At 44.2% G+C, this 14,020-nt stretch overlaps 1 protein-coding gene across 1 annotated transcript in view; it reads left to right on the top strand.

Annotated features, from left to right (window-relative positions):
- Window positions 1–14,020, top strand: part of NNT (nicotinamide nucleotide transhydrogenase) — a 73,270-nt gene that overhangs the window by 45,986 nt on the left and 13,264 nt on the right. The window contains exons 16-19 of the mRNA XM_069963051.1: window positions 2,620–2,780; window positions 4,024–4,203; window positions 11,779–11,938; window positions 12,472–12,553. Coding sequence (XP_069819152.1) covers window positions 2,620–2,780; window positions 4,024–4,203; window positions 11,779–11,938; window positions 12,472–12,553 — 583 coding nt within the window. The remainder of the gene's footprint in view (window positions 1–2,619; window positions 2,781–4,023; window positions 4,204–11,778; window positions 11,939–12,471; window positions 12,554–14,020) is intronic.

Here is a 14,020-nt window from a genome sequence, read left to right as displayed (position 1 = left end):
ACACTTTGCTTTCTAATGGTGGATGTGCAAATTATATAAAAAGGCCTTTAATTTGGTCTAGCGGCCTTCAAAAATGTTACCATCTGTTCTCTTCCAAGATAAGACATGTCTAGGATAGGGAAGGCATTTTGTTGGGTCAAACTTGCAGTGTGCTATAAGCTTTGACCCCATGTCACAACACAGAAATGCGTCTGGGATGTAGCGGGGTTTGGGATAGACGTAATATAATAAGCTTGGAAAATAAAGACTCATGTGAGTCAAGTACAGAGCTAAAACATTTCTGCTCATGTGCTTTCTAAGGGCACGTGCACACTACGGATTCCGCAGCTCGCCCCCGCTTGCGGAATCTGGTGGCTAAGCGTGTCTCCGCCTGTGTCATAGACTCCATTCTATGCGCCGGCAGAATCCGCCGTCCGTCCAAAGAATGAACCTGTTTATTCTTTGGACAGACGGATGGCGGAGTCCACCCTTGCATAGAATGGAGTTTATGACACAGGCAGAGACGCAAGAGGGTGTGAGCTGTGGAATCCGCGACTGGTTTTCCGTCGCAATTCCGTAGTGTGCACGTACCCTAACTCTAAACAGTATCTGGGTTTATACCTTTGACTAGACATCCACCTTTAAAGGGGTTATCCAGTATTAGTAAACATAAAAACAGCGCTACCTCAGGTTGTCTGTAGTATTACAACTCTGTTCGATTCAATAGAACTGAGCTGCAATAGCACGCACAAACTGAATACTAGTGGTGCTGTTTCTGGAAGAAAGAAGCGGCTATTTGTTTTTTTTATTTATTTTTTTTACCCACCCCCTTTAAACATTTTATTAAGAGATCTGGTAAATAAAGACCCCCATACGCATTAGACAATTGTTGCTTGAACCCAACATCCCATAATCTGATGTACAGTGTACGGCACCTGCTGGCTCCCTTAACAGCTAATGTTGTAGAATAAAAGGATCGAATGCGGGCCATGGTCATAAAGAAGAGCCACAAGCGTTGGTGTGAATTCTTGATTGTTTTAATGCTTTTAGAGTAAAGAATCTGCTGCGGATTCCCCACTACTTCCATAATTTCCCTCTGTCTTTGTGTGAGAGTTCTATCTGCCTATCTATCTAGATACGTCTGTGAATAAAAGTTGTCAGTCCCCCGTAGGTGTGTTTATCAGGACTGGCTGTCTCTCCTAGGAGTCCTGTCAGGATTTACAGGAAGTCACCAGACTGGTTCACTTCAAATATAGCTATTGGACATTGCGTTTGCCCTTGTCCTGACTGGCCGGTGAACCCTGTATAAATAGGCCTGCATGTTATGTAATCTGTACAATAATCGATAATAGGCTTTCTTAATTGTTCCAAGATCTTGCGGAATATTTTTGGTCCAGCTACATTTTCTTGGCAGGAGGAGCGCTGCTCTGCAGCATGAACCTTTTGATAGCAGCCTGTATTAAGCTCATCAATTAAGCACCAGATAGACATCTTCCAGATCAGGGGCCTCTAACGGCTTACTCAGCTCATATATATATATCTGTCCAGGGGTTGTGTCGTACAGCACTGCCAAATCATATTAAGTAACACTTTCCCCCCCCAAAGACTTCGCTCGGCCTGCAGAGCGGGGTTATTACCTCTTGGCTTCCACTGTACATTTAGGATGATGTGTGCTAAGTATTAAAGCTGAATACACTTTATCCTCCTCCTGCCAGCAGTTCTGGATGATTTCTCATCTGCTTAAATAGGGAACACAGATTTTACCTTTTTTTTCCCCCGTATTTAACAAATTCACAGAAATACAGCAGTGCTGCACAAGTTGTGGCTTTCCAGCTGCTGCAAAACTATGATGGAAGTTGTCGTTTTGCAGCAGTGCAGATGAGCTGGATTGATCATACAAAGCAGCTCTCCATTGTGTTCCAAAAAGGCAGATAGGAGTCGGGTGTGATGGAATTGCATTGCCTGGCCCCTTTTATCTTGGTGAGAGAGGCGGCCACCAGAGCTCTCTGGTGGTGGTAGATTGCGGTAGGATTGTTGGTTGATTTCTGCTGCGCAATCTTAAGCTGCACTTCTTAAACTGCACTTCTTAAACTAATCTATCTATCTATCTATCTATCTATCTATCTATCTAGTACTCCAAGTTGGTATAAAGGTAACTAAAAGCAGCACATAGGTATACATACAAAATATTGTACTACATCTATGTACTGCTTTTAGTTATTTTTATACCAAATTGGAGTACCTATTTAAAATACCCTATTCTGTCTGCAGACATGGGGGGAGATTTATCAAACATGGTGTAAAGTGAAACTGGCTCAGTTGCCCCTAGCAACCAATCAGATTCCACCTTTCCCTTTGATTCCTCACAGACTCTTTAAAAAAATAAAAGGTGGAATCTGATTGGTTGCTAGGGGCAACTGAGCCAGTTTCCCTTTACACCATGTCTGATAAATCTCCCCCATAGTCCGAGAATCTAATATAAGCAGGGTTATTACTTTGTATCTTGCATTTTTATATATTTCATTTGCTCCCCTCTACAAGTATTGTATTTTTATAGAATTACTGCATGTCATTATGTGTATTATTATTTTTTTTAATCTTGATTCATCAGGTAACACTGTTGTTTCTTTCCTTTACCAGGTATCCTCAACTCTGCTCCATTGATGCTGCCAGGACGTCATGCTCTGAATGCCGGATTACTCGCTGCCAGTGTTGGCGGTATGATCCCATACATGCTGGACCCAAGCTACACCACTGGCATAACTTGCCTCGGCTCTGTGTCTGCTCTGTCTGCGGTTATGGTATGTCAGAAATGACTGCTCTGCAAAACAGAATAAGATACAGTCTATTGAGGGCCTGGCATCACCCTCTAGTGTGACACATTAAATATTCTGTGGGTTATGGGTCTAATACAGTGATTTTCAACCTTTTTTGAGCCGCGGCACACTTTTTATACTTAAAAAATCCTGGGGCACACCACCAACCAAAATGGCACAAAATGACACTAAAACAGTACATATTATACATATAGTTAATAATATAGATTCTAAATGTATTTATACTCACTCAGTGTGAAACCTGGGCCTGTTTTCTTCTCCCCCCTGTGCTTCTTTCCTGTGCTTCTCTCCTTCATACTTCTCCCCCCTGCTTCTCTCCTGTGCTTCTCTCCCCCATGCTTCTCTCCTGTGCTTCTCTCCCCATGCTTCTCTCCACCATACTTCTCCCCCCTGCTTCTGTCCTGTGCTTCTCTCCCCCATGCTTCTGTCCTGTGCTTCTCTCCCCCATGCTTCTCTCCTATGCTTCTCTCCCCCATGCTTCTCTCCTGTGCTTCTCTCCCCCATGCTTCTCTCCCCCATGCTTCTCTCCTGTGCTTCTCTCCACCAAACTTCTCTCCCCCCTGCTTCTCTTCACCAAACTTCTCTCCCCCCTGCTTCTCTCCACCAAACTTCTCTCCCCCATCCCCAGGTTTCTCTCCCCCCTTCCTCCTCACCTCCTCCAAGATGGTCGCCGCTGCTGTCCGCCTCACCTACTAGCCGCCCGTAGGGCCCGGACGTGCTCCTCCAATCAGCAGAGACTGGGAGCATGGTACGCAGCGGCGGGCCGTAGCGCACACGTTGATTGGATGCGTGCATTGCGGCCCGCTGCAGCGCACCACGCAACAGCCCACATTATAATCCGCCACTGATCGCTGCGCATTGCCAGGGAACAAAACACAGGGGCACCATAGTTTGGGGAACTTTCCCCGTGGCACACCTGACCATGTGTCGCGGTACACTAGTGTGCCGCGGCACACTGTTTGAAAATCACTGGTCTAATACACTGATACATGTGGGCTCGGAGCTCTTGGGCACCATTTCTTTAGTAGTGGCTATATCTAGTATTACAGGTCAATCCCATTCATTTGAATAGAATGAAGTTGTAGTACAATCTAATGCTGGGAACGTCCATGTCTAAAAGCATGGTCAGTGTGGGTGCATTGGACCCTTGCCAATCTTATATTATAGTAAGAATTATTTGCAGTAACCCTTCGTGTGTTTTCCGCAGGGCGTCACCCTCACCGCTGCCATCGGAGGTGCTGACATGCCAGTCGTCATAACAGTCCTGAACAGCTATTCTGGATGGGCTCTGTGCGCAGAAGGCTTCCTGCTGAACAACAACCTGCTGACCATCGTAGGGGCACTTATTGGTTCTTCTGGAGCAATCCTGTCCTATATCATGTGTGTGGTAGGTATAAAAGCTATCTATTGGGGGCTGTGTGGCCTTTTTACCATCGAGAGAGAGAGATAGTTTACAAACAGTGGAATTATTTCTCACACCTTCCCACCAATCCGCAACAATCTGCAGGTACCAGAGGTGATGGCATACCACTGTAGTGTGCTGTGACTTTAAGTGGGTGGCATACCCCTTTTTAAAGGGGTTGTTCACCAAACATTTTTTTTCCTATCAAATCAACTGGTGCCAGAGACTTGTAACTTTTATTTAAAAAAAATCTAGTATTCCAGTACTTATCAGCTGCTGTATGTCCTGCAGGAAGTAGTATTTTTTCCCATTCTGGAGATCAGGTGAGATTTTCTATGGGGATTTGCTACTACTGTGGACAGTTCCTGCCATGGAAAGAGATGGCAGCAGAGAGCTCTGTCAGACTGGAGAGAATACGCCACTTCCAGCAGCTAATACTTACTGGAAGACAGCAAATGTTTTTATAGAAGTACATGAAAAATTTCATTCCTAATAGTTTCTAGATGGCCTGTCTGCTCTCAGTGTAAATCTTCAATTTTCACTTTGAGGGTTCAAATCGCACCACCAAAATCAGGGCTGTGGAGTCTGTAAGCAGCAGCTCCGACTCCAACTCCGACTCCTGAATTTAATCAGGACCGACTCCGACTCCTGCTTCTTCATAAATGGCCAGTCATATACCAGGGGAGTTATTTATCACTCTGGCTCAGCAGCTTCTCCCTAATGTCCTACATGATCCTGGGGCGACTTCTGAGGGAATAAGGAAACATATAAAGCAGCTTCTCCTGTGTGTGCAGTGGATGCAGCCAGTCTCCAGCCTCCATGTCCTGAACAACTCAGAACTAGACTAGATGGAGCAGGTGGTCTTTTCCTGCTGCCAATCTTCTATGTTTCTAACTAAATATTCACCATACACACAGAAACACTGTTAACAATGCCAGATCACTGTAATATAGAGGTCAAACATAGTAATATCGAGAGGGGACACACATAATGATATAGAGAGGGGTCAAACATAGTTATATAGAGGTCACACAGTGATATAGAGGTCACACAGTGATATAGAAGGTCACTGTAGGGGCACGCAATAGCATACACACACACACACACACACACACAGCCTGCTGCAGCTATAGCACACGCAAACACAGCCTGCTGCAGCCATAATTAACACACACACACACACCGCTTGCTGCAAACATAGCGCACACACACACACACACACACACACACAGCCTGCTGCAGCCATAGCGCGCGCGCACACACACACACACACGCGCTGCTGCAGCCATAGCGCGCGCGCACACACACACAGCTTGCTGCAGCCATAGCACACATACACACACACACAGAGCTTGCTGCAGCCATAGCACACATACACACACACACATACATACACACACACACACACACAGAGCTTGCTGCAGCCATAGCACACATACACACAGGCTACTGCAGCCATAGCGCACACACACACACACACACACACACACAGCCTGCTGCAGCCGTAGCACACATACACACAGCTTGCTGCAGCCATAGCATTCACACAGCCTGCTGCAGCCATAGCACACACACAGGCTGCTGCAGCCATAGCACACACACATACACACACACACACAAACACACACAAACACACACAGCCTGCTGCAGCCGTAGCACACACACACACACACACACACAGCCTGCTGCAGCCATAGCGCACACACAGGCTGCTGCAGCCATAGCACACACACAGGCTGCTGCAGCCATAGCACACACGCACACGCGCACACACACACACACACACACACACACACACACACACACACACACACACACAGCTGCAGCCATTGAACACTGAAGAAAAACACACAATCTTCTCCCAGAGAGAAAACACCACACTGAGGACAGAGGTTACTGCTTCACTACTTATGTCTTCTCCTCCTCCTCTATATTACACAGGATATCTTCATATTACACTGCTGCTCATATACGGTCATCCAGCATTCAGGAAGAGAACAGCACAGATCTCCCCCCACACAATCGACTCTTCCAGCTCAGAAACAAACTGCCAAATAGTGACCGACAACTTTTCCATGACCACCCTTATGTAATAGGACCAGTGTCCTATAACTGATATATTCCCTGACCACCCTTATGTAATAGGGCCAGTGGAGTCGGAGTTGGTACATTTTTTTCCGACTCCAGCCAAAACTAGCTCCGACTCCACAGCCCTGCACTAAATACAGTCATCAGTGCTATATCTTATACTGAGCTAAACAGCTATGTGATCATCATATCAGCAGGATAGTTGTCCATCATCCACCGTATTGGTTCCATACAATGAAAGCAAGCAGTGTTCTTGAAAACCACTAGGAATTAATAGTAATATATACTGAAAAAGGTATACCCCCCCCAAATATACTATAAGTATAAGCTCTTCTTGCTAACCTCTAAATGAGTATTTGGGGTACCAAAAGTGAAAGCATGTTACTGCTGCTATTCTTAGGACCCTATTCACACAGTACACTACATCATTTATTGCAGCGGTTTGCCCATGGGACCACTGGTATAGCCTTTCCTGACAGGCGGTGGCTTCAGATGAAAGAATAAGGGCGATTAGTATTGTAATGTGATCAGATGTTATGGAATTGGCCGTATAGCGATTGTCTAATGTAGTTCTAAGTCCGAAATTGTGATGCAAAGTGTCTGTTCTCAAATAAAATTGGGAAAATCCATCTTACAAAGTGTAGTCTGGACAAGGGATATGGTCTTCTCTGAGAGGCGGTCTTCTGGAGAGGTTTCACTGTGTACATGAACATATATGTAATTGATCAGTTCTGTAGGCCCCAAGCCATCCTAATAGGGTCACCCACCATAGTCTATAAAGCGTTTGAGGTGGCTGGATGGGGCCAGAGGCAGCCAAGGCCTCTAAAATTAAAGTAAAACGGCCTCTTCCTGTTCGTAAACCACACAGATAGAAGAAAAGCTGCTCCGCTCTTTAATGGCTTGGAGAATCCAGTAAATCTGCAGCCTCTAATGGCTCCCCCGGCCGAGGCCTAAGGGGTTAACTACAGCGGGCTTTGATGTTGGAAGCGGTTTGATGGGCAGGGGAAGCATGTAAATGAGGAAATTGCGGGGATCTGCATCAGATTTGCGGCCGCCCTCTGTATCGTGTGCTTTTAATCAGTGTCATCTCTAATTGGTTTACATTAAAGCGTACAGATAACACGTTGTTTACCTCCCGGTCATGGCACGGTTGTGCGGTTAATTCTCATTTCTCTAAAGCGGCTGATTTGTGCAGAGAAGTTGCTAAGTCTTGTAAAAATCACAATAACGCAGGCCCGGATTTGGGTTTCCTTGGCTTATGTAAATTTACAGAATCAGACGGGTCTTGGGAAAATGTTTTGATTGTCTGTTCAGCGGCGATGCCCTCTGTTTACTGTGACACGCTGGGCCCTTGGGCTGGGATCATATCCCGTAAGGAGCCGGACCACCCCAGCAAACATACCATAGATGCTAATGGGCCGTAAAGACTAATGATGTCATCACTGCTGATGGCGCTGGGAAGAGCTGCTTTTCTGTCAGACCCTCACAGTGATGTCCACATGGGCTCCTTGTATTATAAAGTGTTGTTTTACAGGGTGCACGTCTGGTGCCACGTCACGTCCCAGCCGAGAAATGCCCGCTCAGCCAGTCAGGGACCGCAGATTGTCACTGACTGGCTGTGCAGTTGCTTCACACCGGATCGTGACGGACGGGAGAATTTTCCTGTGGGCCCCCATGTACTGCACTCTGAGAGGGCCCGTCCATCACCCCAGGCCCAGCTGCACAGGCTTTGTGTCTGCCCCTGGTTTTGTGGTAATTCTCCATTCCTCCAGCCTCTTATTTACCCCCCAGTAAAACTTCAGTATTAGGAACTAGGAGACAAACTATCCCTATGAGGGTTGTATTGTCCCAGTTTATGTGGAAGGGAAGGGTTAAAAGGGGTCACCAAGCCCCTTTACAACATCTCCTATATCTCATAAGTGTGGGATATGTAACAGTTCACACAGCTTAGAGGGAACCGTCCTGACAGTCTCCTCTCTGTGCCGTCCTGTGTTCGTAGGTGGCTCCCGCCACAGTGGGGCAGCAGTCAGACATTACATAAGAAGCTCACTCAGCGAGCGGCCCCAACGGACGGGATTATCTAGTGGAGATAATCTGTTACAGATGAGGAGGTGACAGTCGAAATATTTTGATTGCTCCAGCATTCTTCTTTGGAGAACATTTCTTATGGCAGGCTGGATGCATATTTGTTGTATTATCCATTGCTGTGCGTGTCTGGGGAGACCTGGGGCCGGGGACTCCAGTGCTGTTTGGCACTTTGGTGTCTGATGATGCAGACACGGAGCGATTAGATGTGTATAAGCAGATCATCTGCCAGGTCAGTCTGAGGCCACAGCAAGTGTGTGTCTGCCGAGGCGGAGATGCCTGGCACACACTCGCCCCTGCCCCGCACGCTATACCTTATATATCATATCCGATATATTACTATTAGCATAGACTGGTCTTTTATCACGTAGTCATGTTGTCCTTGTGAATTCTAAAGGTAGTTGTAGTATTATTTTTTTTCAATACTGTCTCCCATTTTTTTTTCCCTGTTGGACTTTAGTACTGGAGAGGCTGGACTGACAGGCCGAGTACAGGGCTTCATCATCTCATCCTGTGTTGGGACTCTCTGACCAATACTCTTCTTGTTCCTATTACAGAAATAATAAGATCCCATTTTCTTGGTATCATAATATAGTAAAATTCCTTCAGTCTCCCTACAGAGCTGGATTGTCTAATTAGTCAGTGTTATAATTTATGAAAGTCCTATTCATTTTGACTGGTGTTCAGCGAGCACTAAAATGGTCGAGTGATCCTTAGGGTCCTATTACACGGAGCTATTTTTAACGATAAACGATCGCAAACGAGATTGTTTATCCTTAACCTGAAATCGTTCACCATATTACACAGAACGATAATCGTTAGTTACGATTGTTACTATGATCGTTTGCTCCATCTCATCCCAGCAAAACACTGAACAATGTGCAATTACACTGAACGATTAGTGAAAAAATTCAGAACTTGAGCGAACGAATGTGGAATTACAGCGAACGATTAGCGATAATTTTAGGTTCAGATCTAGATCAACGACATACAAACGATTTTTTGATCGACGTTCGAAAAATCATTCGTATGTCGTTAATTTAGATCTGAATCTAAAATTAGCGCTAATCATTCGCTAATTGTTCGCTGTAATTCCACATTCATTCGCTCAAATTCCGCATTTGTTCACTAATCGTTCAGTGTAATTGCACATTGCACATTGTCCATTGTTTTGCTGGGAAAAGAAGGAATAAACAATCATAGTAACGATCGCAATAACGATCGTAACTGAAGACATTTGTTCTGTGTAATATGGGAAACGATTTCTGGTTAACGATAAACAATCTCGTTTGTGATCGTTAATCGTTAAAAATCGCTCCGTGTAATAGAACAGTAAGGGTCCTATTACACTGATCAATTTTTAACGGTTAACGACTAATGATAAACTATCACAAATGAGATTATCGTTAACCTGAAATCGTTCACAAATTACACAGAACAATGGTCGTTAGTTACGATCGTTACTATGATCGTTTATTCCTTCTGATCCCAGAAAACAATGAACAATGTGCAATTACACTGAACGATTAGTGAAAAAATGCGGAACTTGAGCGAACGACTGTGGAATTACAGCGAACGATTAACGATAATTTTAGGTTCAGATCTATATCAGCGATCAACGATCATATGAACGATTTTTGCGATCGTTGCCTGCAATTACACAGAACGATTATTGTTTGAATTCAAACGTGTAATAGGGCCCTTACTCTCGTAATAAGCCCCATTGAAAACAGTGGGAGATTTAAGCAATTTAACCAGGTGACCCCTGCTCGGCAGATCGGAGGGTGCCTGGTTCACCTGTTAAATTTTTTCGTTCTAATTTTTGTATATTTTGTTACTTGAAGGGATGTGTAAACGGAACATACGAAAAGTAGAGAGAAAAGATGCAGTGGGTTTCTGCACAACTCATTAGAACTCCGGCAGTATGCCTTCAATTGTTGTAATTGTCCAGCCAAGCTTTTGAAGGTGTATGGCCACCTTTATCCAAACGCTATGGGGGAGATTTATCAAACATGGTGTAAAGTGAAACTGGCTCAGTTGCCCCTAGCAACCAATCAGACTCCGCCTTTCATTCCTCACAGACTCTTTGGAAAATGGAATCTGATTGGTTGCTAGGGGCAACTGAGCCAGTTTCACTTTACACCATGTTTGATAAATCTCCCCCTGTGTTCGCTCATCACTAATTTTGACCTATTCCTATGAACCATGTTAAAAGTAATTTATCTCTTAGAATATCTTTCTATCTACAGCAAGACCCATAGATTATAGGCAACAATAGACAGGGCCTGTACCATTCAGATGAATGAGAAAGCTTTCTGGGTGTGCTCGTGACCTTTTTATTGAGGTCTATTCTATAGGCAGTGGATACAGCGTAGTAAGCAGCAGCTATTGTGTACACCTATGTTAGCTGCGGCACCCCTGGGAAATGATCTGTACAGAACAGAAGAATACACCACTTCCTGCAGGACATACAGCAGCTGATAAGTACTGGAAGACTTGAGCTTTTTAATAGAAGTAAATTACAAATCTATATAACTTTCTGACACCAGGTTATTTTAAAGAAAAAAAAAAATGCTGTGTATCCCCTTTAAGCGAATCAAAAATAAGATTCACAGAACCTAAATATAATAAATCGCCCCTCGATCTATTTAGTCTTGTAAGAGTTTTTCTGCTTTGCATACGCCCCGATTTTGCAAAGTCGTCTGGTATGACGTGGTCTATATTCAGATTTAGTGTATCTTGCTGTACTCAACTCTACTGAACACCCAACCTGTACGCTTTCTGTGGTGGTCACTGTCCATCCTTGTATACCCTGGACGGCATGTAATAGGTTTCCTCTATAGTAGTATACTCCCTTATGACCTACACCTTGGTAACGGAGCTGCAAGTACAGTTGTCAGTATCAGATATACAGCGATGCTCGAGGGGGGCCTATGTAGTGACTTATAATATGTGTATTTCACATAGAACGTCCCTTTGTAGCAGTGCGGGACATTATGGAGTCACTTTGGAGAGATTAGCGTCTGCAGTGTTTTGTCTATTCTCTTCCCTTTTGAACCGTATCAAAGTAAAATCATGTTAATACCTATTTATGCCAGCGGAGAGTTCAGCATGAGAGAATAGTCTCCCACATACCTTACATACCAATTACCGCTGCCAGTCACAGACTAAACACCATCCTTGTGGGCCTCCGTTTTGATGGTATAATCTTCCGCCTGTGAATCGTTGTATTGTGTTACATTACGCTGCGCCTTCACGGGGGCTTCATACTAGGGCCTATAAATGCTCAAGGGTAACAGATTATAGGTTTATATTCTGTACTGTTGTTTTTTTTTTTTTTTTACCTTCTCTCATAAGTTTTTTTTTTTCTCTCTCTTATTTCATTAGGCCATGAACCGATCCCTTGCTAACGTGATCCTCGGAGGCTATGGAACCACATCTACTGCTGGCGGCAAGCCAATGGAGATCACCGGCACCCACACAGAAATCAACCTAGACAATGCTGTCGAATTAATCAGAGAAGCAAATAACATCATTATTACACCAGGTAATGAAATTTTTACAAAGAGCTGCCAATAGGTGTCTGATTTAGCTGCCACACTATGGGTTATTGGTCATCACAGGCTCTGTTCTTTAGAGTAAACTGGTGTCAAAAAGTTGTATAGATTTGTAATTTACTTCTATTTAAAAATCTCAAATCTTCCAGTACTTATCAGCTGCTGAATGTCCTGCAGGAAGTGGTGCATTCTTTCCAGTTTGACACAGTGCTCTCTACTGTCATCTCTGTCCATGTCAGGAACTATCCATGTCAGAAGAGTTTTTCTATGGGGATTTGCTCCTGCTCTGGACAGTTCTTGGCAGCAGAGAGCACTGTGTCAGACTGGAGAAAAAACACCTCTTCCTGCAGGACATATACAGCAGCTGATAAGTACTGGAAGGCTTGAGATTTTAAATAAAAGTAATTTACTAATCTGTATAACTTCCTGACACCAGTTTGAAAACATTTTTTTTCTCGTGCAGCACAGGGTCTTATTTCTTATAGAACATATCACTGATTCCTATTTCCATTGTGATTTGCAGGTTACGGTCTGTGTGCCGCTAAAGCTCAATATCCTATTGCTGACCTAGTGAAGATGCTGAGAGAACAGGGTAAAAATGTCAGGTAGGTGCAAGTTCCCAGCAGTCTAGACTCTCTGTGTGATGCAAGCCACACTTCTCATTATGCTTTCATTTTTGAGGGGGATCTGTGGCCTCTCCTGACCGGTCTGTATTTGTATCTTTACTTAGAACTGAACTCTCTCTTGTCATTCCTCTGTTAGTGTTTCTGTTAGTGATTCTCAGCCTTTTTTTCAAGCGTCTCACTCGCTTCACTGTGTGAATTGACAGAGCTTTCTGCGGCCAGAATTCACAGAATTCCGGCCGCAGAAAACTGACATTTTAGTTATTTGCGACCCCGTATGGGATCCCGGCCGGAGCGTATACGATGTGTATACGCTCTGGCAGGGATCCCATATCCGATAAGATTATGTTGCGCTCCGCAAAAAAGTATGGCCATTAATGCCGATGATTGCAAGAACAGCCTTACTTTTACGTAGTGTGAACATAGCCTTAAGCAGAAGCAGCTAAGCAGATTCATTATATATAATTATAATTTAAAGTCCTGCTCATTCTGGGGTTAGGAGTCCAATGGGCGGAGCTAATCAGTGACTGACAGCCATCCTGAATTGCAGTTTTACAGAATTACATTTTTAGGGGTAGAACGTGCAGGAATGGAAATGGCTAGATATATTCTATATATTTACAATACAATACATCAGTGTGCTCTTCTCCTCCTGCAATACAGCACAATGCTGGCAGGTCACACCATGCGCCTATGGGACCGGATTTCTATATAGTTCACATTGATTTTTGACTTCATAGCCAGTCTTAAAATAGCCTTTTCGTCCCCCTCTCTTCTTAGAGGAGAAAGTTACAGCTGCAATGTAAACTGCTTACTTGGTCCTGAAGTCTTCTTGGAATCAGAGAATAAATATTCTGGTAACTGCATACAACTCCTATCTCTCCTCCTATCCCCCTAAGCTCAGCGCTGCGCAGGGAATCTTATGTAATCCGAGTTGTCACAGTCCTAGGAAAGATTACTTTCGGGAATAATGTTTTTACAAATCAATGTCCTCGTTTTAACTTCATGTCATGAAGGATCTGTGGCTGTAAGCTGAGACTCCACTTCTAAGTTTTACAAGCAGGCCGAAGTAACATCCCAGTCTGCCGTGCACTTATTAACCTTCTGTGCCCCATTGTTTAATTAGAGCCCATCTGTAGAACGCCGGTCTGCACATTGCATAAGGGGGTTACATAAACTGGCCAATCACATGATTCGCTTTTCCGAGTTGCTGCATGGACAGCCATTTACTTCAATTTGACTGGACATAGTACTGTTTGTTAAAATAACTATATTTGACAGTCCTTAAAGCGTCTCTGTAACCACAATCTGCGACCCCGTACGATTGTACCGTCAGCTGCTTTTATTCCAAGATCTGTCTTGGGGTCTGTTCGGCAGGTGATGCAGTTATCCTTAAAGAACAACTTTTAAACTGGCAGCCCTTTGTCAGATTGGCGTGGCCTAGAGTGT

This window comes from Dendropsophus ebraccatus, chromosome 3 (genome assembly GCF_027789765.1).
Source record: "Dendropsophus ebraccatus isolate aDenEbr1 chromosome 3, aDenEbr1.pat, whole genome shotgun sequence".
NCBI classification, from domain to species: Eukaryota; Metazoa; Chordata; class Amphibia; order Anura; family Hylidae; genus Dendropsophus; species Dendropsophus ebraccatus.
This window is presented reverse-complemented; position numbering and strand designations above follow the sequence as displayed.